Source organism: Protopterus annectens, chromosome 14.part0, assembly GCF_019279795.1.
Source record: "Protopterus annectens isolate FY-2018-M chromosome 14.part0, PAN1.0, whole genome shotgun sequence".
Lineage (NCBI taxonomy): Eukaryota > Metazoa > Chordata > Ceratodontiformes > Protopteridae > Protopterus > Protopterus annectens.
This window is the reverse complement of record NC_056748.1, coordinates 232,657,543-232,682,128: the sequence shown is the minus strand read 5'-3', so window position 1 is coordinate 232,682,128 and position 24,586 is coordinate 232,657,543. Positions and strand designations below refer to the sequence as shown.

The 24,586-nt window shown below is 37.6% G+C and overlaps 1 protein-coding gene across 1 annotated transcript in view; it reads right to left on the bottom strand.

The window, feature by feature from the left end:
- Positions 1 to 601: 601 nt before the first annotated feature.
- CFAP43 (cilia and flagella associated protein 43) overlaps positions 602 to 24,586 on the bottom strand; it is a 3,581,735-nt gene continuing 3,557,750 nt past the window's right edge. The window contains exon 38 of the mRNA XM_044055952.1: positions 602 to 922. Within this exon, the coding sequence (XP_043911887.1) occupies positions 750 to 922 (173 nt within the window). The 3' untranslated portion in view covers positions 602 to 749. The remainder of the gene's footprint in view (positions 923 to 24,586) is intronic.

The following is a 24,586-nucleotide window of genomic DNA, read 5'->3' as shown; positions in this document are numbered from 1 at the left end:
AAAGTATTATGACAAATTCATATATCTGGTATATGCAGCAGCTGACAGAATCAGAATGTTGGTATCTGGTTTAGGCATACAGTATTACCTGAGATTCAGGAGTTATGCCACTTGGATGGTCCTGGTTAAGTCTGTAAAAGCCAGATGAGATTAACACATTTATCAGGTTACCATATTAATAACAGGACTGATAAAATATAAACAAATAAATATAAATAGGATCATAGGAGGTTACTAGGCTAATGGCCCTGCCTAGAGCCTTTTTAAGCCTAACCGTTCATGCCCAAATTTTCTCAATTATCAATGACCATGGGCTAGAATGGTTTTGCTACATGCCTGTGCCTTACGGCATCTATAAACTGGCCTTGTCCATAAGGACCCACAGGTGACAAGCTAGGGTGAATGTGTGATTTCCCATCCTTTGGTCCAAATTGTATTCAAACAGGCTTAGGGAAGAGCTCTGTTTCACATGAATGGGGTGTCTGTTCCAGAGAAGCAGTAATTTCTGAGAATGAAATACAAAGGGAAAAAGGAAACAACTGGACTAAAACTGCTGTACAAATTAAAGTTTTAACCAAGTCTCAGAAATAACAGTCTTGTGTCTTAAGCTTAGTAAAACATATAAACATATTTATTGAAAAGCGTTAATGAGCAACTACAATAGTTCTTTATCATAGTGCAGATCATTGAAATATATTTCTAAAAATGCATACTAATTTAATGTATGCCCACACAGTCTGTTGTCATGTTTATTTTTCTTTATGAATCAAAGCAGGGAATGTTTTCATTCTTAGCCTCTCAACTTCTGCTCGTAAAACAGCAACTTCTTGTGCCTGAGATTTTGCCAGATCAACCAACTTTCGGCGCTGTATGATATCCTGGTAACGCTGTTCTGTATTGGCTTCCATGTTCTTTTCCACAGCTAGATAATGTAAAAGAAAGTAAGAAATTACTTGCAAAATCATTTCTCAGGGTTGTAAGAACCATTAAGTTCAAACAGTGTAATTTTACTAGGGATAAGCTTGCTAAGCAGTGATTCAATATTACACCAATTTGATGCCAAACACAGTTACACTTAGCCTATGTAATTACACTTGTAAATTCTAACAAAACTGCAGTGATACACAAGAGAGTGAGAGAAATACACTATTAACAGCAAACATTAAAAACTGATGCCTGCTTTGCAGAAAGGTATTTTTTTCAGTGTGGTATAACTCAAATTATTTTCTGCTGATTGCTCTGAAACAACATTCAACAGCCACAGAAATGCTTCTGCACTGTGCAGTTCTTATAACTTTCTGATATTCTGTAGCTCATGTGGCTGTTTGCTCTCCACAGAAACTGAACATTGGTAAGACTTCAAGATGGCAACAAGGCACACTTACATCAAACAAACCTCATCAAATAATCCAGTACTGCAGTCACACACACAGTATATACATACAAAGGTGTGTGTGTGTATATATATATATATATATATATATATATATATATATATATATATACACACACCTATCTCTCTCCATATATATATATATATATATATATATATATATACATATATATATATATATATATATAGAGGGAATTGTTTACTGAGAATGTCCGACTTTTGTCAGAGGCGGCTGAGAGAGAACTGTTCCACAGATATAAAATACTTATGTTTAATTGTTCTAATACCCAATTCACATCAGGTATAGGTTGGTCATATTGTTTGATAAAATAATTCCTAGATTGCAGTGGTGCACCAAACACATACAGGAAGTTTAACATTTTACACAGTGTATACTTTAGCCATCTTGGGTTTTCTTGAAGTTTTTCCCTCTATGAAAAAAAGGAAATTAGCTACTTTTAGGTCCACAGTACAAAAGTTTGCAGCTTTTCTTAAACTGTTGCCCATCCTTGGCACATTCAATACCAGGAATGTAAATTATCATTAAAGATCATAAAATGACTATCTTGTCATTAGGTCAACTTTCACTTTAGTTTTAGAAAGAAAACATTCTCCAAAATAGACCCTACAGTCTAGGACAGCCTACCCAATGATGTTAGAAACTGAACTTCAAAGTCTACTTTTAGAGGCAATGTTTTCCAACATCCAGAAAACCTAGAGGCAATGTTTTCCAACATCCAGAAAACCTTTACAAGTGCAACTGCTACTGATCATGGTTAGTATCCCTTTATTTCCTACCATAACTCATTTATTTACATGTGCTTTCTAACTGTGGGAGAATACTGAGCCTTGTGAACTATTTTAAAACTCAGAATCAGTAAGATGGAGGCTGAGGGAATCAAATCCAGAGTGCAGGAAACAGCTTTAACCCTCAAAGCATATTAACTGCCAGCCTCTTACATCAAAAATGAGAATAAAAACATGAATACAATTGAAATGTTACAGGCAGGGTTGCCAGACGTCCCTAGTTCAGCGGGATTGTCCCGAGATCAACACAGAAATCCTGGATCCCGTTGTAAGCTGTAAAAATCCCGATGGCGACTTAAAATTGACAGCTCCGTTGGGTTCCTCCAGTTCCACCGTTCCGATCCTACTCCAAGACGAGGGTGAGTGACTTCCTGTATGTTGTCTGGCTGTGCGCTTGCCTTGTACGTACATACATACCCTTTTTTTCACAAGTTTCTTGTCGTCCTGTGCATGGGTGGGCGTGATAAGGCTGCATGTTCCTTGTTCTGCTCTGCTGTGTCATGCTACAGCTACCAATAGCTCAGAAAGTCAGACTGCTCAGTGACTGTGCGCAAGTGAGTGAGTCTAGATGATGTGAAGGAGTGAAGTTTGAACTGACTTGAGGTTTGTTTCTAAAGTTTCCACAAGTCCACTGTGCTGACTGCTGCTGTCCAACTTTTGTTTCCAAATTTCAGCCTGAGCAAGCTGAATAAAAAAAGAAAGGTATGTATGGCTATTAGAATCGGAAATATGTAGCTTATAAATTATAATGAAGGGGCAACTGAAAGAAACTGATTGTGTTTGTATTATGTACCCTGCTGCTGCAGAGCTTAGTTCAAGACTGGTTGTTAGGATAAGGGAAATCTTTTTAGAGGTGGTTATTGTAACTTTGGAAGAATTTTTTTTTTTGATGCTTAGGCTAATTAATGATAGGAATAGCCATTCTTTTTGTAATGGATTACAACTTGCAGCAGGAGGTAACTGAAAGGAGGAAATTTTCCAAACCCAGAAAACAGGGTCTTGATTTGAAGCAATAATGCATGCCACTGTGCTTGCCTTGCAATTTGCATACACCTAGAGTTTTTAAAAAGAGGAAAAGAAAAAAAGTCAGCTTAGTCAACTAGGCTCTATTTACCACATTTACACCTCTGAGGAGTGTACTTAAATGGAGAGTAAGGGAATTATGCTATGATAGGTCATTCCACTGTTTTAATATTAGAAGAAATTGCACTGTTCTAGAGGTAGTCTGGGCTGCTGGAGGAATAGCCATTATCTACTGCCTTAGGTGATAATGTGCATGATACAACCTGAAATAAAGTAAAAAAAAAAAAAAGCTGTGGATTGACTCACTGATGGAGTGTGTGTGTGACTGTGTGTGTGCATATATGTGTTTTTATTTTAATAAATTTGTGTTTTAATTGTTATTGTTATTATCAGTAAGTTTTTTTCATTATGGTTGGAGTTGGACTAAGGTTGTTTTTTATAATGATGCTGCTACCAGTGAGCCAAAATTTATTACTTTTGTTATTTATTTATTTGAATATTCATTTGATCACAACCAGTCAGAAGAAAGTCAGTAAAGTTGCAGTAGTTGGTAGTTATCTGTTTGTGAGTGGTGCAGTGTGTGTTATGTGTGTACTGTATGCTCATGTGCACTTACACGTGGAGACACACAGGTGGGGCTGCAGTGGGATGGCAATGTGTCTGACAAAAGCTGATATGTATGTATGTATCAATGTAGCTTTTTATCTTTTATTTATTTATTTGATTGCAATTAGAGATCTCAAATGTAACCATTTATAAAATGACTGTAACTGATGGGCAAATCTACTGTATGTGGTCTTGATCAAAGAATTGAAGAAAAAATTAAATTATATTACTTTGCAATACTGACCTTCTATATGAAGATGTCTGTTTATTAAACAAGTTTGTACTCAATTTGAGAATAGTCTGGGTGCAGCCTGGAGAAAGGAGAGAAAGAGATTATTTATTGTTAAAGACTGTGAAAGCTGAATTAATGGTCAAACAAAATTTTAATTGAAGATTTTTATAACTAAAGAAGATGATATATATTTGACAAAACAAAAAAAGTGAAAAAAAGTACTTGTAATAAAACTGTTGTTATATATAAACTTTGTGGATTTAAATCAAAATATTCATTCAAGCTGTTGTTGTTATTATTATTATTAGAGTATTCTGTATATGTAGTTATTTTTTATATATATGGTTTGATTATACATGTTTATAATTTCTAATCAATATGTGACTGTTCTTGATTATATGTTTATAATTAGAATTTAACTAAAATGTTTAGATGGTATCAAATCAATATGTGACTGTTTGTAATGTATAATAACTGTGATTCCTTCTTCAGTACTACTTATTGTATGTACTTATTTGCATATGTGGTTTGATTAATACATCTAATCATCATAAGTAGAGATGTTCAAATTCCTCATTGCTGAAGCCTTTAGGCTATATGGGTTGTGTCTTGATCAAGACAAAACAACTAGTCAGCTTCCAAAAGCTCTGGCTCCCCTTCCACACTTACACTTTGACTGCTGACTGAATGGCACTGATGAGGGAAAATCAGCAGAGTGGAAAAATCTTCTGGACTTTCTTGTCATAAAGTTAAAAGCAGATTACTCATACTGAGCTAAACAAGCAAGAAAGTAAAGTTACGTAAATAAATGTATCATACCAGTATATGTTTGAATGATCCCTACCAAAGTAGCCATAGTTATATGGGTTATATTTTGCATAGGGTATAAAAATAAGTCATGTACTTACCACAGTGTTCCATTTGTGTTGCCCATTTTCATTCTTCCTCAACATATGGGTTCAGATCCAATACTTGGATCTGATTCGGATGTTATTCTAGTTCATGGCCACCAACACTCTTGAGCTCCTTCCCTACCAATAATGCACCACCCCTAACATCCCTCAGATCTTGTTTGCAGCTTGACATGAAGACCATAAAGAATTGTTATAACTGGAGTTCAACACATGGGAGATGTGGTGCCCCAAGAATTTCATTCCTTCAGAAGCCACGTGTGATAAATAGAGGGGGATGGAGGGTGGGGAGTTGAGGGTGAATAAAAAAGAACAACGCAGACAGAACATTATGGTAAGTACATAGCTTCTTTATCTGATATTGTCAGTTTTCATTCCTCAATGTACGGGACAGAGACCCCAGCTATCTAAATTCCTGGGCGGATTTTAATGAAAGATATTCCTGAGTATGGTTGAGGCAAAGGTCTCTCTCTTGAGACTGGCTCCAACTTGTAAAGAATGATAACGGTATTAGGATTTGACCAAGTAGTTGTCCCATAACTAGAATCTATGCATAGTCTAGACTGGACTATAATGGAAGTGGTCACAGGTGTAGTTGAAAGAGCCTGTACTGGTTTGTTATGGAGAAATTCAATTTAGTGGAGACAAAAAATGTAATCTGTCAACTGCTTGGTTACAGTTACTTTGTGATCATTTTACCCATTTTGTGATGTGTCATTGAAGCCAAGAATTGATCTGTCTTCCTAAGTTATTTCTGTGCAGGTAGAAACACCATCATCTATAAACATCTGGTAAGTGCAGCATATACTCTCCTTTATTTGGAAAGTCTGGGAAAAAATAATGACAGGTTAATTTGGTTGGTTAATGCTGGATTCTGACACTGCCCTCAGTAGGGAGGATGCACTGGTATGTAAAGTGCCCCTATCCATGTGGAAAAACAAGATGGAGACTTAGAATGTAATGCTTGATGTTCTGACATTATCCAACAGAAGTAAATGCAACTAAAAGGATAGAGTTCCAGGTAAAGAATTTTCAATTACATTTGGCTGTAGTATGAAAAGAAGACTGTGTCAAAGTTCGCTGTACCAACTGTATATCTTATGATGGTATGGTATCTTTGTAAGGAGGTCTAAACTGAAGAAAACCATTAAAAAATGCTTTGCAAAGTTTAGAGGAAGCCAGAGAAGAATTCTGAAAATCTACATAGAAATTCAAGAAAGGTTGGGAGTAGAAGTTAGACATTTGATAAACTAGTAAAGCAAAAATAGACTAACTAAGTAAAACCGAATCATCTAGCAGACAGCACGAAACACCACACCAAATAGATTATCAGAATCCAGAAACAACAACAATCATTGTGTATCTGGATTACGCTTTGTTGTTTTTTTGATGAAATATTCTGTGGAAGAACCTTGTTGGTGTTTCGTGCCTTCGATCTGGTGACTGTGGATTCATTTGATAAACTAGCACCCTCTTAAAATAAACTGGCTAGAAATTCAAGGACAGAATGTATCAGAGGTGTGAAAGGTTCTATCTGATACTGTTCTACTCAACAAAGAAAAAATCCACTCCATAAATTTCTGTAGGAACTCCTTGTGAAGAGGTGTTATGGGAAGGTAACAGAATGAAATGGATGGGCGAAAAAGAAAGCATAGGTTGCCTGGCTATCAGTATAATGAGGAAAAAACACACAGCCAGTTTTAGACTACAGATGTGCAGATGAATCATGCCTGTCAGGTCAGACAGAAGTTCTGTAGACAGATCTAAAATCGAAGGTGAGTACAGAAAAAGAGGTCAAAGGAAGGGGAACCATCTTAGTTGAGGTCAGTAAGATACAGTGAAGATGGCCTGTTCTTTACTGTGGCTACTTTCTGAATTAATCTTTATCAAGATGCATTGTAAGTGCGCATCATGTTTTATATTCTTCCACCTTGTTGTTGTTTTCATGTTTAGTTTGCATAAACTGTTTCTTTCATTTAAATATGCAATTTCATTTGCCTCTAGTCTGTACTCCTGTGCACAGACTGAAAATTGTCCTTCTGATAAGTGAATGAATGAATTGAATGAATACATAAATAAATTATGTGTCCCTCAGTTTGTTGGTGAGACACAAGCCATGAGGAAGTAAGATGGACCTGCTCAAGTTGACAGCTATCATGTTGAACTTCCTTGGAAAATGGACTACGATTACAAGGTGGTTGGAAGAAAATCACCCATTGCCACACCTTCAGCATATATATGTAAGTTGGCCTCCATGCAGGACAAAATGCCTCCATCCAATCTGGGAAGCATCCATGGTCACTGTGAATTTGTGTGAAGAAAGAAGAAATGATGGCCTAATAGAGTTGTTTTTATTGCATCCACGTGGAAAGATAACCTTTACCTAACTGAGTTATTGTTATCTTTATCAACACAGGTTGAGAAAGACTATTATTATTTTCATAGCATCTATTCTTGGTAAGTAGGACTGTTGCTACTGACATTGACCCCAGAACTTGTGGAATCAATCCTGCTGATATTCTGGTACTACCAAATATTTTCTGAGCTACTGTTTTTAGTCTGTAAAGGGGTAGAGATGCTAGGATAGACACCGTGTTGAAAAATTGTTCCTTTAAAATCGAATGTGTAGGTCGGTTAGAATTGTGACTTGTTATTGATGGATACCCCAAATTGTGGACAAGCCTACCACACTTAATCTCAAATTTGTACCAGTAATAGCTTGGTCTGGGAGGTAACAAGCCTGTTGTCCCAAAATGGAAATGTGTGGGATCCTTGCAAAGTTAAGTGAGATGCCAGTACTGCTATACACTTGGTGAACACCCTGAGGGCTGTGATTAGGCCAAAAGGGTGGACTCGGAGCTGGAAATTACTGGCTCCCAGCCTAAATTGTAACTAACTACTGGATCATCTAGTTGTATGTGATAATATAGACCCCAGGATTAGTACTAAGTCACCAAAAACTAATTCCAGTGAATGTCCACATCATCGAACACAAACCAATGAATGGACATTCACTAAATGTTCACTTCAGCAAATGTTTTTCTAAGGGAAGGGAATTACTTGTCCCCCACACCAACTGTAATGCAAACTACATTATATTAGACCCACCAAGGTGGTGGGTGACTATGCCCACCTCACCCCCTTACATATAAATATATATATATATATGTACATATATATATATATATATATATATATATATATATATATATATATATATATATACACACACACACACACACATACACACCAACTGTGAGATTGCACTTCAGTGGGAAAAAGGGGAAATTTCCTAATGCTAGCCAACTAACTCCCTTCCCTTAGAAAAACGTTCTCTGAAGTTAACATTCTATCAACGGCCATTCACTGGTTTGTGTTCGACGAACAGCCATTCACTGAAATTAGTTTTCAGCAAATTAATACAGACTCCTAATCCTGAAGGTCAGTTGATCTCACATAGATGTCCTGTTCAGAAATGGGAGATTGGACTGAACCAAGACCAAGTAGGACTTGGTGTGCCGAACAGAACTGTTCAACACACCAAGACTTAAAATTGATCACCAGTATCCTATTTTATTTAGGCACTAAAAGAATCTTGAGTTACTTACAGATTCTCTTACGATAGAGGGAACTTTTGGATGACTCTAAACTGCTTCTTGGGTAATGGGGGATGGAAGGGGAAAAAGGGAATGAAATAATCTCAGCAAAAGATTTTCTACAAGGAAACATCCTTCATTATGATTAGCCATGCTTCCTGGTTTAGTAATAAGAGATTCCCAACTGTCTACAGAGGAGGGCACTGATATTTCCTTTCAGGAGGGCTGGCAGGGTCAAACAGAAGAAGTATCTCTAGACTCTCAGAATTGTGGGAATCCTCTGTCACTGGGGGATTTTTCAACTTTTACCGCTCCCTCCTATGCCTCTGGGCAAACTATTTTCACGTGTGTCCTGTAAGAGACCCTGAGACTTCCTGTAACACATACCTAGACCTTCCAATTGGTTACTGGGAAAAATGCTGAAGGAATGGAAAAAGGGACACCCATTGCAGATAGGGTCTTTAATTCCTTACCTGTGGGGCCAAACCAAAGAGAACTGTCAAAGGTAGCACTGATGAAAGATGACTTGAAAGGTGGCACAAAATCTTCAAGGCTCATCCAGGCATGTCTACTGATAGAAATGCCTGAACCACAGCCGTTGAGACACATTCTGCAGCATGCAAGATAAACCTCATGGACAAATTGGATATTGTCTGTAGGGTAGCCTGAGAGAGACTACTGAGGATGAGCATCAGCAATTTTGGTTCTAGAAAGCAAAACAGATAGTCCTTTAATCAAATCTGTTTGTAGCCTCTTAAAAGGTACTTTAGGATTGAATGGCTGTGTAGGTGGTACAAGTCAGTAGGATCCAACAATAGGTCCTGGGTACTATGTAAGAGAAAAGTTAAGTTGTGACTTAGTTTCTTGTGTTAAAAATAAAAGCTTTTATTATATACTGAAACAGTATCATTTTATTTTTTCTGCCGTAACAGTACTACAACTTTTTAGCATTAATTATTACTTATTTTATTGAAACTCTTAGACATGGTCATTTTAGAGAAGAAATTATTTTAATTATGCAAGGTTAAAGATTTAGATAAATATACCAAAGCCTACAACCCAAGCTTGGCATGGTTCTCCTCAAGGTTTAATTTTTTGATGTAAGGGAAAAGTGACTTAACTGGGGAATACCCCCCCCCCACCATTACTCAGAACTGGAGCTTTCAAAGAATTAAGGTACAAGTTCAGGACCGAACCATAAAAACTATTAGATTTGGTGTTCAAAACCCATTCTGATCCCAGGGTATCTAAAAAGAACTGGTCAGGTATATGTAAAGATTGAATGAGTACTTTTCTTGTATCCAAGTCCAAACCTCTCTGGGGGTATCACTGGCCAGGTAGGAAAAGGGAGCAAATTAGACTTAGCAGATGCACTCACAAATCCATGAGAGTGCAGAACTAGTAAAACCCTCATCTGGATTTGAGAGACAGAAAAATTTCACATCATCTTATCCACATTTTGAAAAATAAATTGAGCGGGAAGGTAAAATTGGAAGGAAAGGAACTAATCACCACAGGAACCGAACCCGTCAGATCAGAGTAGGATTTAGGATCCAAAGGAGGTTCTAAAGGTTTTTGCATCCCAAGAGTTTGGATGTGAAATCTTTCAGATTCTGCGGAATAAAATTTGTCTGCCAAATATGAAGGCTTAGGATCTAATGAAGAAGTAACACCAAGCCTATCAGATCCAAGGAGGACTTTGGGCCTAAAGAAGCACTAGGGTTTTGGATTCAAAATCTTTCCAGTTTTTCTCTGGAGTTAAAATTCATCGGTTGGAGCCAAAGGCTTAGGATGTGAAGGAGATTCTAAAGGCTTTGGATCAGAAGAGCTTGGATCTGAAATCTTTCAAATTCTCTCGAATAAGACTTGCATCTACTGGATCCGAGACTTAGGATCCAATGTAAAATACCATCCAAAACCTGTCAGATCTAAGAAGAAATTAGGGTCTAAAGAGGACCATAGAGGCTTTGGATTTGAAAAACGTTCTAGTTTCTCTGGAGTCAAACTTCTGTCTGTCAGATCCAAAGCTTAGGATCTGAAGGAGGATGAAAACGCTTTCGATCCGGAGCGCTTAGATCCAAACTTATTTCATGTCTTTGTAATAAGATTTATGTCTGTCAGATCCAAAGGCTTAGGATATAATGCAGAAGTAGCAGCAGACCTGCTGGATCTGATAAAAACTTAGAATCCAAAAAGAGCCTAGGGATCTTTTATCTGAAGATATAAGTTTGTCAGATCCAAAAAAACACAGGATCCGATGACAGGAGTTGAACCTGTCAGATCCAAGGAGGATTAGAGATCTGGAGGAGATCTTAGAGATGTTGGATCTGAGGTGGCTGGATCCGAACTCTTTCAGACTCTCTCTCATCTTTTTTTTTATATTTTTGTTGGTTTACAATGAAGATGAAGCCAAAGAATTTGAATACCTGGAGCTTTTGAAGGGTCATTGAATATCAAACTCCAGAAATGTTCTGACAAAAGGTAGTTAGCAGCAAACCTTGAAATATTAATTTATTTCTTCTTTTGTTCAAGTTCAAAAGAAGTAGGGACTAGAGAAGCCAAGAAACTAGACCTTTTGATAGATCTTTACATTTTGTATGGGGGGTTGAGCCCCAACAATGGCTTTGGAAAAGAAGATGGCAGTAAAGCCTTTAACACCAGTTTATTATTTCTTGTCTGAAGAAACTTGTGATTAAAAACTGCAGTCCTGAACAATATAAACCAAGGTTGTAGCAATGTAATTTAAAGAACTATAATAAATCTTGCATATCAAAGAAATATCGATAGTAACACAACACTGACACCAAAACAGAACAATAAAGCTGTAAAATAAACTATCACAATGATGGAGAAAAATGGCTGGTAAAACATAAAAAAGCTTTGGGATTTTATTCCATTTCATATTTTCTGCATTAATATAAAACAGTTCAAAAGGTAAAGGGAAGGAGATTTTTCCTAGAAGTAAAGGAGAAAAGTTGATAAACTCGACTTCAGAGTAGAATTGAAGAAACAGTAATTCATTAAAGTTAGAAAGAAAAAAATAAGATGAAATAACTTATCTTTCACAGAAAACTCAAGAGCTGAAGGTGACCACTTCTGAACTCTAAAATGGAAATCAAGATCTGAGGGATGTTAGGGGTGGTGCGTTGTGGGTAGGGAAGGAGCTCAGAGTTTGTTGGTGGCCACTAGCTAGAATAATGGTTGAGTCGGATCTGAGTATCCGATCCAAACCCATACACTGAGGAATAATAAAAATTGACATCACCAGATATAGTTATTGCAAGTAAAGTTACTATAACAGTAGATGTTTGAATGATCACTGCTGCAATAGCCTTAGCTATATGAGTTATATCCTGCATAGAATATAAAATACAGTTATGTAAATAAACTACTATAACAAAAGATGTTTGAATGATCAGTGCTGCAGTAGCCTAAGCTATATGGATTATATCCTGTAAAGGATATAAGCTCTCATATTCTTTGCAGGATATAACCCATATAGCTAAGGCTACTGCAATGGTGATCAATATGGTGAGCATATAGCCGTATACACCAATGAGGATCAGAGAGTGGGTGCAGCTACTGCAGCAGTGAGGAATTTGAACATCTTTTGCTATGGGTAAATGCAACTTACACAACTGTATTATGTTCATCATTCCAACTGTTGCAGTAACCTTTATGCTATATGGGTTGGTTATCAAATCATATCCAGTCTGACAGGAGGAAGGATATGAATCCAGGAGCCCTTGGAGAATGGTTCTTGCAAATCCAGTCTTGGATCTAAACAAAATACTCCAGTATGTATTTCCTTGTACAGAAAGAGTACAATGTATCAAGTAGTAGCTGCAATTTAGACCACATACAGAGCACTGGAGCACTAAAGAGCTCAATCTTATCAGTAAATGCAATATGTTATTGCATTAAAGAGAGATCAGGATCGGCTGTTCACGTTCCCCGACACTCTGTACCCAGGGCAGTTGCCCCTCTCACTCTGCCCTAGCTATGCTACTGTTAGTACCAGTCATAAAATACCAGATTAGGCCATAGTTATTGAGTTGGCACCAATAAGAAAATTCTTCCACATACCAAATTAAGACTTTCTAGTAGCAGTATGTCTACCCTCCTTTAGTACTTGCTGCATATTCTCTAAAAAGAAGTTCCTAAAAAAAAAGGGAATAGATCCAGACAGTGAGGACGGTTGTGATAATTGTTCTTGGCCAATTCTATAAAAAGGGAAAAATTATATTGCCTAGGTCAAAAGGGAATCACCAGAATTATTTTTTGGACAGTACTTCTGAATCCTCAAAATTACCCTGTATATCATTGGAAAGGATGGAAATACATAAAGAACTGTTTCAATGCAAGGGAATGACAAAAAACATGCATAAAGTTGTCTGTTTTGAAAGGAAGCCAACTGATCTATTTGAGGTGTTCCCCAGAAATGGATCATTACCTCAAAGATCCCTTCATTCAAATAGAATTTGTGAGGGTCTGTCCTGGTCCTGCTCAGTTTGCCTGCCACTATGTTTTGCTCTGATGGAAGGTAATATGCTTGGAGGGTTAAAGCATGCTTAAGAGCTACCTTCCAAAAGACTACAGCCAGCCTGTGTAGAAGGTATGGATCTGTGCCCCCTAGCAAGTTAATGTACCACATCACTGTGGTGTTATGTGTAATCATAAGGACAGGTCCAGGGCAACCAAGATAATGAAGAGATTAAAAGGTATGGATCAATGAAGAGGTTAAAAGGCATGGATCACAGCCAAGCTCTCTTTCAAAATAACGTGCTATGGTCTGTCTGAAGAGTCCCACAGGCCTAGCACCTTTAAACTCAAAGGAAATGCTCTCCAAGGAAATTCTGAGGTGTTAGAACATTGGATTACACATCATTTTTTGTATATGTAGTCCCCGCTAGAGCAGTTCTATTAATGCAAAGCCCAAGATACGTATCTGAAAGTTGCAAATGTTGGGTTCATGTGTTTTTTTACATAACACAGAACTTTTCTAATATGCAGAATCATGAGAAACACAGACGCAATGAATCTCAGAATCCCAAGAAACTCTTTATCTGAAGTCCAAGAGTGATTTGAAAAGCTCTGCACGGTTTCCAGATAAAACTCCACTTTCTCCTGTATCAAATGGTTTTGCTGTGGACTGTCTGTAAGACATCCTAATAGATAATCCATTTTTAAATGATCAGGGAGTATTTCTGAAAGTTTATCTGGGATCCCAGATTGGTTGGAAGAGTTCAAATAAATGGGAAGAACTATTAACACCTGGGAGAAGACTCTGCAAAGGTAAGTAAGTTATCCAAATAAGGAAGAAAAAATATGATTGCCATTCATCCTGCTGTAAGCTATGGCTGGGGATAAAACTTTGCAAACCTGGCTGAATCAACAAATAACCCAAAGGGTACTGAAGAGATATCGAAACAGGAAGAAATATTTACAACTGGTCTACAAAAAGACTCTTTCTCTGGTACAGAAAAATAGATGCCAAAGAGAACAGGGTCCAGCATGAAGGTATGAGGGACTCCACTGGTGACCTGCCTCTTTGTGGAGGTGGTCTCACCAGTCCTAGCTTCCTGGGTTCTATCTGATAGCAAGTTGGCTATTCAGCCTGTTATATATGGGTTTATGCTTAATTCTGTAAGTTTGTTAAGAATGCCTGAGTGGGGTGTTATATCAAATGCCTTAGCCAGGAAAAGGTAGGCAGTATGCACAGTTTTATCCTCATCCATTGCCTTGGTGACCTTCTCAAAGATGTCCACCAGGTTCAGTAGGCATGACCTTCCATTGACAAAGCCAGAATGGGACAGATCTTATGTCTGAAGATCTACTATGTCTTTGTTGATCATTTCCATGATAATTCTATCCATGTCTTTGCAAATAAGACTAATGAGCCATTAATTTCTTGGATCTGTTGATGGTCCACCCTTATGAAGAGGAACAACCCTTGCAGTCTTCCATTTTCATGGAACAAAGTCTGTTTTGAGACTACAGTTAAACTGGAACTCCAGAGGTCCTGATATGTCATATTTTTTTTATTCAAGAGGCATCCCTGGATATTATCAAAATCCACTGAGGCTGAGTTCTTGGCCTTAGTGAGCACAGCCAGGATATGCTCTCTATTTATAGTTGAATATATTATGTTTGAACGTAGTTCTTGGGAGGTGGCCAGGGGTGAGTGGAGAGTAAAGCTGGAAATGAATTTGTCAACTAGCAATTTCCTAAACTGCCCATCTCAGCAAATGTGGCATCATTAAACACCAGTAAAGTACACTATCGTGTGCTGTCTTTGAGATTTCTGGCATAGCTGAAGAAGGCCTTATAGTTGTTTTTTGCCTGGGAGACTATCTTGACTTCAAAATTAGATTTATTGGACTTAAACTAATGCTGAAAACTCTGATGGAGAACACTCCAAGCTCAATAAACGTATACAACGAACTTTAAAATAAACTTTAATACTCAAAATACAAAAGTAAGGGCTTTTTTTTTTTTCAATAATTTTTATTTTTATTTTTACATTAATAAATGTCACAAATAAAAACCATCTTACAACATGACCATGTGCATATATATATATATATATATATATATATATATATATATATATATATATATACATACATACACATATATATATATATATATATATATATATATATATACATACATACATACACACATATATACATACATACACGTACACATACACACATATACATATGTTATACACTGATGTCAAATACTACAGGATATAGGTCATACAACATATCTATTTACACTATGTAACACAGATGCTTTCATTGTTAATTCCACAGTTATATAGACAGTATATACATTTGTAATATCCAAGTTATTATTTAATATCTGAACTTGTATGTGTTCTTTGGTTCCATTATAGTGTATTTCTAAGTTGCTGTGTGATGAATTATGCTAATATGATGTTAAAGGTTTGTTCCCATGTTTTTGTTTCTTTTATCTATTACTATTTTATGAGCTAAAAGGTGTTGTATAGCTACTTGTTTAAAACCCTCCCAAGAGATATTTATCGTATCTAGCCATTTAAAAGCTATATACAGTTTCATTAGTAGGAAAATTCTTAAAAGTGTATTTGCTTGTTTTCTTGGGATGTTGGGTGGGAGAATGTGTAACAGAGTGAATTCCCAAGTTAATGTTGATGTTTGATAACCCGCTTTTTGTAATTGTACCTTGAGAGAGTTCCAGAGTTTATAGACACATTTACAGCTCCAAAATACATGGATTAAGTCAGCTATCTGGTCCTTACAGTGTGGGCAGAAAGGTGATTTTGATATGTTAAATTTATGTAGGATTGCAGGTGTAAAATAAGCATTATTATTGATCATGAGCTGAGTGTATGCTAACTTTTTGAGGGGTAGAATATTCAGTGTTAGATTGATTGCCTGGCTTATTTGCTGATCATCTATGGATGGTTTAATTTTTCTCCAGTAGTTAGAGAAGAGGAGGTCCTTCTGGTATTTGATTTAATTTATCATTTTATATGAATTGGTAATAGTTTTCTTTGTTGTGATAATAGTTTTCCAAAGCCTGCTACAAGTTTCTATGTCACTATTGGTCATAGTAATATTTTGGAGATAACTGGAACACAGTTCTTTGATTTGTCTTAGGATTATTATGTGTGATTTAGGGAGGTTTAAGTTGGTCCTCATTTCTTGTATTGAGCAGTTAAGGTAGGGATAGATATCTTGGATTGTTTTATCTTTTATTCTGGGAAAAGGGACTAAGTCCAGCATCTTATTGTTTATTTTTAAATTTGGGTTTTTATGAAGGGGTTGCAGTATTGTCATGGCATGTCTAAGGTTCAAGAATTGAAAGAGTTTTTGCTAGGTTGATAGAATGTTTTAAGGGCTCTATAATGTTATAAGTTTGTATTTCTTTCTGCTTCAGGAATGGAAGTGCTTTGGGATTGAAACCTAGAGCTTTAATATATCTATAATATATTGTCACCCAGAGAGGAGACCAATTTTCCATTGACGGGTTATGTTCAGCTATTCTCAATATTCTGTTAGTGTTAATGATCGAGTAGTACATTTTAAAATCTGGTAGATTTAGTCCTCCTTTGCTTTTGGGGAGTGTTAATTTTGGATAGGAGATTCTGGTTTTTTTGGGTTCCCATATAAATTTTGCTAGGAAGGTATGAATTTGTTTGAAGAATTTATTATGTACTGTTGTCTGTGATGTCATGAATATATACATTAATCTAGGTAAAATGTTCATTTTGATTATTGATACTTTGGCCAAGAATGGTAGTTTTAGGTTGTTCCATCTTTTGCAGTCTTGCATTATATTTTGCCATTTAAGGTTTACATTGTGTTGGTAGAAGTCTTTGTTACTCTGGAAAAAGGTGATTCCAAGGTATTTAATTTCTTCTTTATTTTTATTGTGTTTAACAATGGTATTAGTGAGATGAGTTTGGGTGTTTTTAGGGGGAAAATATTAGTTTTATTAAGGTTTAGTTTGTAGTTAGACATAGTCGAGAAATGTTTAATTGCAGCTATTATTTTGTTTATATCTGAATTTGGTTTAGTGCAGTATATGTTCAGATCATCTGCAAATGCAGTGAGGTATATTTTAAAGTTGTGTATTGATGGAAGATTGTGATATGTATTTTGTTTAATGTATAGAAAGAGTGGTTCTAGGTATAGGTTAAACAGGAAGGGTGATAGTGGGCATCCTTGTCTTGTTCCATTTTGTATTAGGATCCTATTTGACCAAGTTTTATTTATATACGGAGATGTGTATGGGTTGCTATAGAGAGTTTGGATGATCTGAATGAAGTTATTGGGTATATTAAAGTAGGGTAGTGTTTGGAGTAAGAATTCTAGAATAACCCTATCAAATGCCTTGTGGGCATCCACTACCATTGTGTAGATGTTGATATTGTATCGGTTAGCGTAGGATATTAGTGCATCTAATGTTAATGTATTGTCACTAGTCTGTCTATGTGGTGTAAAACCGGATTGTTCTGGGGAGAGGATTTTTTCTATCAGATTTTTCATTCTGTTTGCAAGTATAGAGGTAAATATTTTAGTATCTATATTTAAGAGGGAGATGGGTCTATAGCTGTCGGGGTTTTGGGGGTCTGTGTGTTCTTTTAATATAAATATAGTTTTAGAGGCATTAAAGTGGATATCATTTATTTTATAGTTTATTATGTAATTCAGTGTATAGTATAGTAGTTTGGCTATCAAGGGGGAAAATGCTTTGTAAAATTCTGATGTGAGTCCATCCGAACCCGGAGCCTTATGCACTTTTAAGTGTTTGATTGTTGTAATAATTTCACTGATGGATATTGGTTCAGTTAGTTTTTTTTGTTGGTCTAAATTGAGTTTAGGGAATTTCAGTTTTTGAAGAAAAAGAGTTCTATCTTCCTTTGAGGTTTGTAGTATTAGTGCTCCATATATTTGAGAGTATATTTGTTCAAATGTTTTAATGTCTTCATTTTTTGTGTAGTTTTTGTCTCTGTAGTTTATTTCTGATATATTGGAGGCATTTTTGTGTTGGCAGATAATTCTGGCCAGAGCTCTAGATGGTATTTGAGCTTCTTCTGCGTAAGTGGCTAACATTCTGGCTTCATAGAATGATAGGTTCCTGGTTTCTAACATATATAGATCCCTTTGCAGTTTTAAAAGTTCTGGCTTTCTTCCCAAGTAGCCATGACTATATTTAAATACAATGGGCGCACAATACTCTTATTTTGATGAAAGTAATGGCCTTCAAAAAAGAAGTAATTATTGTGCAAAACTTTATCAATTAAGACACAAGTTGTATTATTCCTATTCTGGGGAAAACGCATACTCTCTGCTAAATATTCTGAAAACCATTCTATACCAGTATGTGGGATGCAGCTCAATAAATCCTGTACATCACTCATGATAAAAACAATATTAAAAAACTTATATAACTGACTCACCCTTTTCTGGAATGCCCATGAGTTCTTACATATATAATGAATGCTATAAACACCATGGTTCAACATTTTATCAATGTATTTTGCTATAAAATGTGTTTTGGACATGTCCACACCCATGATAAGTTGAAAGGGTGGATAATCCACATTTTTGTGGATTTTGGGCACGCCAAATATTGCTAAAATCCTAGGTTCCATGACGGATAAAAAAATTTTGTCATCTGGTTGAATTTTGCCCTGCACAAGTATATCATATAAAGCAACATCTATTTTTATAATATAAAACATGGCCTTCATTAAATAGCGACTTCTGTATAAGTACTGTCAAACGATAAATCAAACATATGGCGTTCATGGTCAAGCTGATGCATGGCGAAAAGCCCGCCACCTTTATCTGAGCACATGAATACTAAATTCTGTTCTGTTTGTAATTCTTTTAAAATATTATATTGCTGTTTAGAAAGGCTGTGCCAGGAATGTGGTGGTTGTGCAGTTCTCAAAAGTCTAACATCCATCTCTGAAACCTGCCCAAATAATTAAGAGTAGGATGAAGCTTTGGATTGAATGTACTGGGAATGTGCAAATTATTCAATTCATTGTCAGAAAAATCATGATGGGTCATCATATACTGAAGACTAGGTTTTTTGACATACAATTTATGTTCACTAACAACTCTGGGTATGTCAACCTTCTTAGCTGGTACAAATGACCAGCCCATACAAAATCAATCAGCATGAGATCTATTTAAATCGACTGAACTATAATTAACTATTTTAAAATCACGAATAGAATTAAATATAACAGTGCAATTATGTGATATAGTCACTGCCTTTATTTCCACTGGTTCCTCCTGTTGTTCAAGGAAAATCTCCCATTTTGATAATGGTCCTGGTTATTGTTCCTCCTGTTCCAAATCCAAACTGACCATCTGAGTGGGAGATGCTGCAAAGGGTGCTGCTCCAATTCTCCACTCTGTTCATGAAATGCATTATCTTGCCCTCTACTCTGTGGTACCTCCTGATGAATACTTTGACTGGCTGGGGGATGTACTCTCCTCAAAATACTCTTTCAGATCACATTTAAGCTTCTTAATTTTTCAGTGCTGGATTTTGGAACAAATACCATCTACTTCCATAAAAATGGATGTGAATATTGGCTCCACTTGCTTAAATAAAAGATCTTCATGGACAGAGTTATCCAATTTTTTAAATATCTATATAGGATCACAGAAGGTTAGTAGGCTAATGGCCCTGGGGCCTTTACAAGCCTAGCCAAGAGTTTATCCCAAAAAGAAACCTCAGTCAGCACTTGTCACCCCTGCCAATGAGGGACACAGGTGGAACCCCTGGGACAAATTTGTGGTTTCCCATCCACTCATCAAGGTTGCACTTGAAGTGGATCAGCGAGGTACTCTGTTTGACTTGTATGGGACGTCTATTCCAGAGACCTGTCTCTCCAGCAGGTTTTGCTGATGTTGCACATTAGATTCAGACCTTTTGAGTGGGTAATGCAGGAGGAGTTAGACGTACGGATATGGAGTATCTCTAGTAGGGCAGTGTCTGAGATTGCCTTGTAGGCAAGACACAGATCATCTCTGAGCAATTTGTACAATACCAAGTAGAGTGATAGTGATTTGAGCCTGTCCGCATAAGACAGGTGTTGGAGGCCATGTATTCTCTTTGTGAGGTATTTCTGTGGCATTTTCAGTTGGTGCAGATGTTTGAAGAGGTACATACCAAATGGGGCATTATTCTCAATTTTTGGTCTAATGAGGGAGGAGTACAGAGAGGTAATAACCTCATTTTTTCTGGATGCAACACCTTTATTTATGAGATGAATCAAGTAAAAGGCTTTTCTGACCACTGCCGCTACATAATGGTTGAATGTGAGATTATTATCAAACCGAGTACCCAGGTCTCTCACCACAGGTTGTGTGTTTAGGGGGTAGCCACTGATGTGGTAATCAGTAGGGCCCATGTTTCTGCTGAATAGGATGATGATACATTTTTTTGCATTTAGCTTGAGGCCATGACTTTGGCAGCTGTCATTAATTGCTGTAAGACCCTCTTTCAGTATGTTAACATCATTTGGGGAGTCAGTGACAGTAGCCAACTTACAGTCATCTACACACTTGGTCAGCCACAGGCCTTTTGTCTTTGTCTCAACCTCAGAGAAGTAGATGCCAAACACCAGTATCCCAGGACAGATCCCTGGGGAACTCCACTAGTGACAGGTCTGCTATTGGAGGTGGAGGTGCCTATTTTGACCTTTAGGGTCCTGTTGGTGAGCCAGTTGGCCACCCACCTTATGAGACAGTAAAAAACAAAAATTCCGCCTGTGCTGTGGTGAACTGTCTCAAACAGTAAACAGAAGCAAAAACAAAGACAGTATGGTCACCAAAATCGGCTTTTAGGAAAATGATGAGTCCACGAGTAAGCAAATTCCAAATTTCGACCTCTCTTTAATAGGCAAACAATAAAAATAACAAAACAAATAAAATAAGAGTCCCTTAAAATCCACACGATAAGTGCTTTTGATAAAAATCTTCCTCAGATCGTGATTTAAAAATGGGACTAACTTTCATTTTTCATTTTTGACTTTCAAGCAGCTCTTTCTATATAGTCTGTTTTAAAAGTTTTTAAACATTAGGCATCCATACTAAGGAAAGAGGCTATAAATGATGGTTGTGAGTAAGTAAAATAGATGAGCCATTGCCAGTCATCAGTGTTTGTATTTTTCCACATTTGTGATTGGATGAGAATGCACCTTATTTGCATATTATGTGTCGCAATGAAAAAGGTGGGAAATGGAAGTACTTGTTTTTGTATATTAAGGAAAGAGGCTGTAGTGATGGTTGTGAGAAAGCAAGACAGATGAACCATCGCCAATCAACAGCGTTTGTATCTTTTCACATTTGTGATTGGATGAGAATGCACCTTATTTGCATATTATGAGTCACAATGAAAAAGGCGGGAAACGGAAGTACTTGCTTTTGTATATGTAAATGAGGCAGAGGAGTAATATTATGGATTGGCTGGAAGCTATTTGTTCTGTGCATTGATTGGCTAGCAACATAGAGGAACATCTTTTAAAAATGAAAGTTAGTCCCATTTTTAAATCACGATCTGAGGAAGATTTTTATCGAAAGCACTTATCGTGTGGATTTTAAGGGACTCTTATTTTATTTGTTTTGTTATTTTTATTGTTTGCCTATTAAAGAGAGGTCGGAATTTGGAATTTGCTTACTCATGGACTCATCATTTTCCTAAAAGCTGATTTTGGTGACCATACTGTCTTTGTTTTTGCTTCACCTTATAAGACAGGGATTTACACCAAGTTGTGTTAGCTTTTTGATGATGCCTGAGTGGGAGATTGTGTCAAAAGCCTTGACCGAGCAAGGTAAGCTGTATGTACTGACTCTCCCTCATCTAGGGCCTTGGTGACAGTCTCAAAGAAGTTAACCAGATTCAACAGGCAAGATCTGCCCTTGACGAATCCGAACTGGGTGGGGTCAAGTGCTTGGAGATTGCCTATGTCCTTGTTTATGAGATCCATAATAATACGCTCCATGGCTTTGCAGATTAGACTTGTCAAGCTAATGGGATAATAGTTTCCAGGGTCAGTAGTGGCACTACCTTTTTGCAAGGGGATGACAAAGGCAGTTCTCCACTGTGCAGGAATGAAGCCTGTACTTAGGCTTTGGTTGAATAGGGTGCTCAATAGCGAAACTAGATCTTGCTGGAGATGGTGCAGAATACAGCCTGGGATACTATCAGGTCCGATGGAAGCTGTGTTCTTTGCCTTGTATGGGGATTTTAACACTTGATCTATGGAGATGTGAAGTTGTGAGGTGCAGGACAAGTATCGGAGATGTTGAAAGAGCCTTTGGGGGACAGGAGAGGTGAAGTTTGCACTGAACCTATCTCCTAGCAGGTTGGCCAAGTCAACAGGATCAGTGTAAGTGATACTGTTAAATACTAATTCAGAACAAACCTGGGCTTTGCCATGGAGGTTCCTTGACGTAACTGAAGAAGGCTTTGTGGTTTCCCTATGTTTTGGAGGCTAGTTTCGATTCATAATTGGCTTTGGAGGTTTTCACTAGTGATCTAATTTGCTTGCTGAGGCCAAGGAGGGAGTTTTTCCAATTTGGAATTTGTTCTTTTTTACCCTTGGACAACAGTTTCTTCCTTTTGTTGTAAAACCTGTTAATAGAGGATGTCCACCAAACAGATTTGTGTTTCCTTGAGGTGCAGGTTTTAGTTCTGTTGGGTATGGCTGAATACATGCAATTGTACAGGTGCTTGTATACTGCATTGGCATACTGTTCAGCATAGTTGTCTGCATTCTCTGATGGGGGCGGTGGTGTGAAGCTACAGATACCCTCCCTTAGGAGGTTGTAGTCATCTTTTGAGAAGTTTTTTTTAGCTTGATTACGACTTGGGGGGTTGGGTGGGATAGAAACTTTGAATGAGACAGTCTGATCTGATCTCACCAGGGAAGACCATACTAAGGAAGTGGTGCAGCAGTCACCCATATTGGTGAGATCTAAGTCCAGAATGTTATCTCCCCTTGTGGGGGATGAGACGAGCTGGTCTAGTGCATTAAAACTGATGAAGTCAAAGAATCATTGAGTGAGTGATTTATTCCAGGAATAGTTCACCCAGTCTATGGTGGGGTAGTTGAAGTCACCAAGGATCAGGGTGTTAGGGGGTACCTTGATGGAGTCAAGTAAATCCAGGTAAGAGGAGTGGGTGTCCTGAGTCATGGACAGGGGTCTACAGCTAGCTACAACTTGGATGGGTGTCTTGCCAACTGTCAGTTGCACCTGGAGTAGTTCCAGTGCATCATGCTGGCAGACCAGTCTGGACGTGTGCCTGTCCTTAATGAAGATAGATACTCCACCACCCTTAGTCTTCCCAACCTCATTTTGGGGTTGGAATGTATAGAATGAGGTATAGCCTGGTAAGGCAGGGGTGCTCTCTGCAGCCCTGAACCAGGTTTCTGTGACTGCACAGACATCGGCATCTTCCAGTGCAAGAAGAACCTCCAGTGAGTGCATTTTCAGGTTAAGGCTCCTAGCACTTAGCAGCATGACCTTCAATTTGTTTTTTGACAGATCTTTTACATTGGAAGATTTCTCTTTGGGACATTGCCTAAAAAAGGCACAATGGGGGAGGAGAGAGTCTTGGCTAGGATCCGGAATTTCAGTGGTAACAGGTGGAGGCCATCTCTGGCAAAGCAACAAGGTCTGTCAACCATGTCATCCCAGGAAGACAGATACTGGATCCCCTTGGAATGACACCAGAAACTAAGCTAATTGTTGAAGTCAATTATTTTTTGTTGGTACAGTGGTAACATTCTTGGTGAAGGTAGCATGTTGCTTAGGGAGAGGGTCATGCCTGCGTGGGACACATACTTTGAAAGCTCAATCATGTCTCACTTCATACAGTCCACGGAAGTCTCAAGTCATTCACACCAACATGGACAATCACAGAGTCATACTTGCACTTGTTGTGGAGAGACTTAAGTGTGCGAGTGATGTGGCGGATTCTGGCACCAGACAGACAGCTGACCGTGACCATCTCCTTGTCCAGCCTGGTGAGGGGGACATTGGTGTGTCTCACAATTGAGTCGCCAATGACTAGTATGTTTGGTTTATTGTTATGCCTTATGGGCTGTGTTTGTGAGACACTGGTGTGTTGTATGCTATGTGTGATGTGCTTGGTGTTATGTGTGGAATGTTTGCGAGTGTGTTTTGGAGATCTCTGCTGTTTAGGTAAGTTTTTATGAGGACCTCTGCAAAGGTGTGTGTGTGTGTTGTGCTTGACTATGTGATGTGAGTGGTGTGGTGTGGTGTTTGTGCTGGCAATCTCCTCTTTGTCAGGAGTACTGACTGTGGTGAGAGAGAGCATGGCTTGCAGGTTACTGATGCAGATGCATTTCTCTCAAGTAGTAGAATTATGTGCTAGAAGAAGAGGGCTGTCAGTAAATATGAGGCAGTTGCTACACTGTCTCAGTATGCCAGTGTTGACCAGGCTGGTAGGAGAAACTGATGGGAATTGTCCA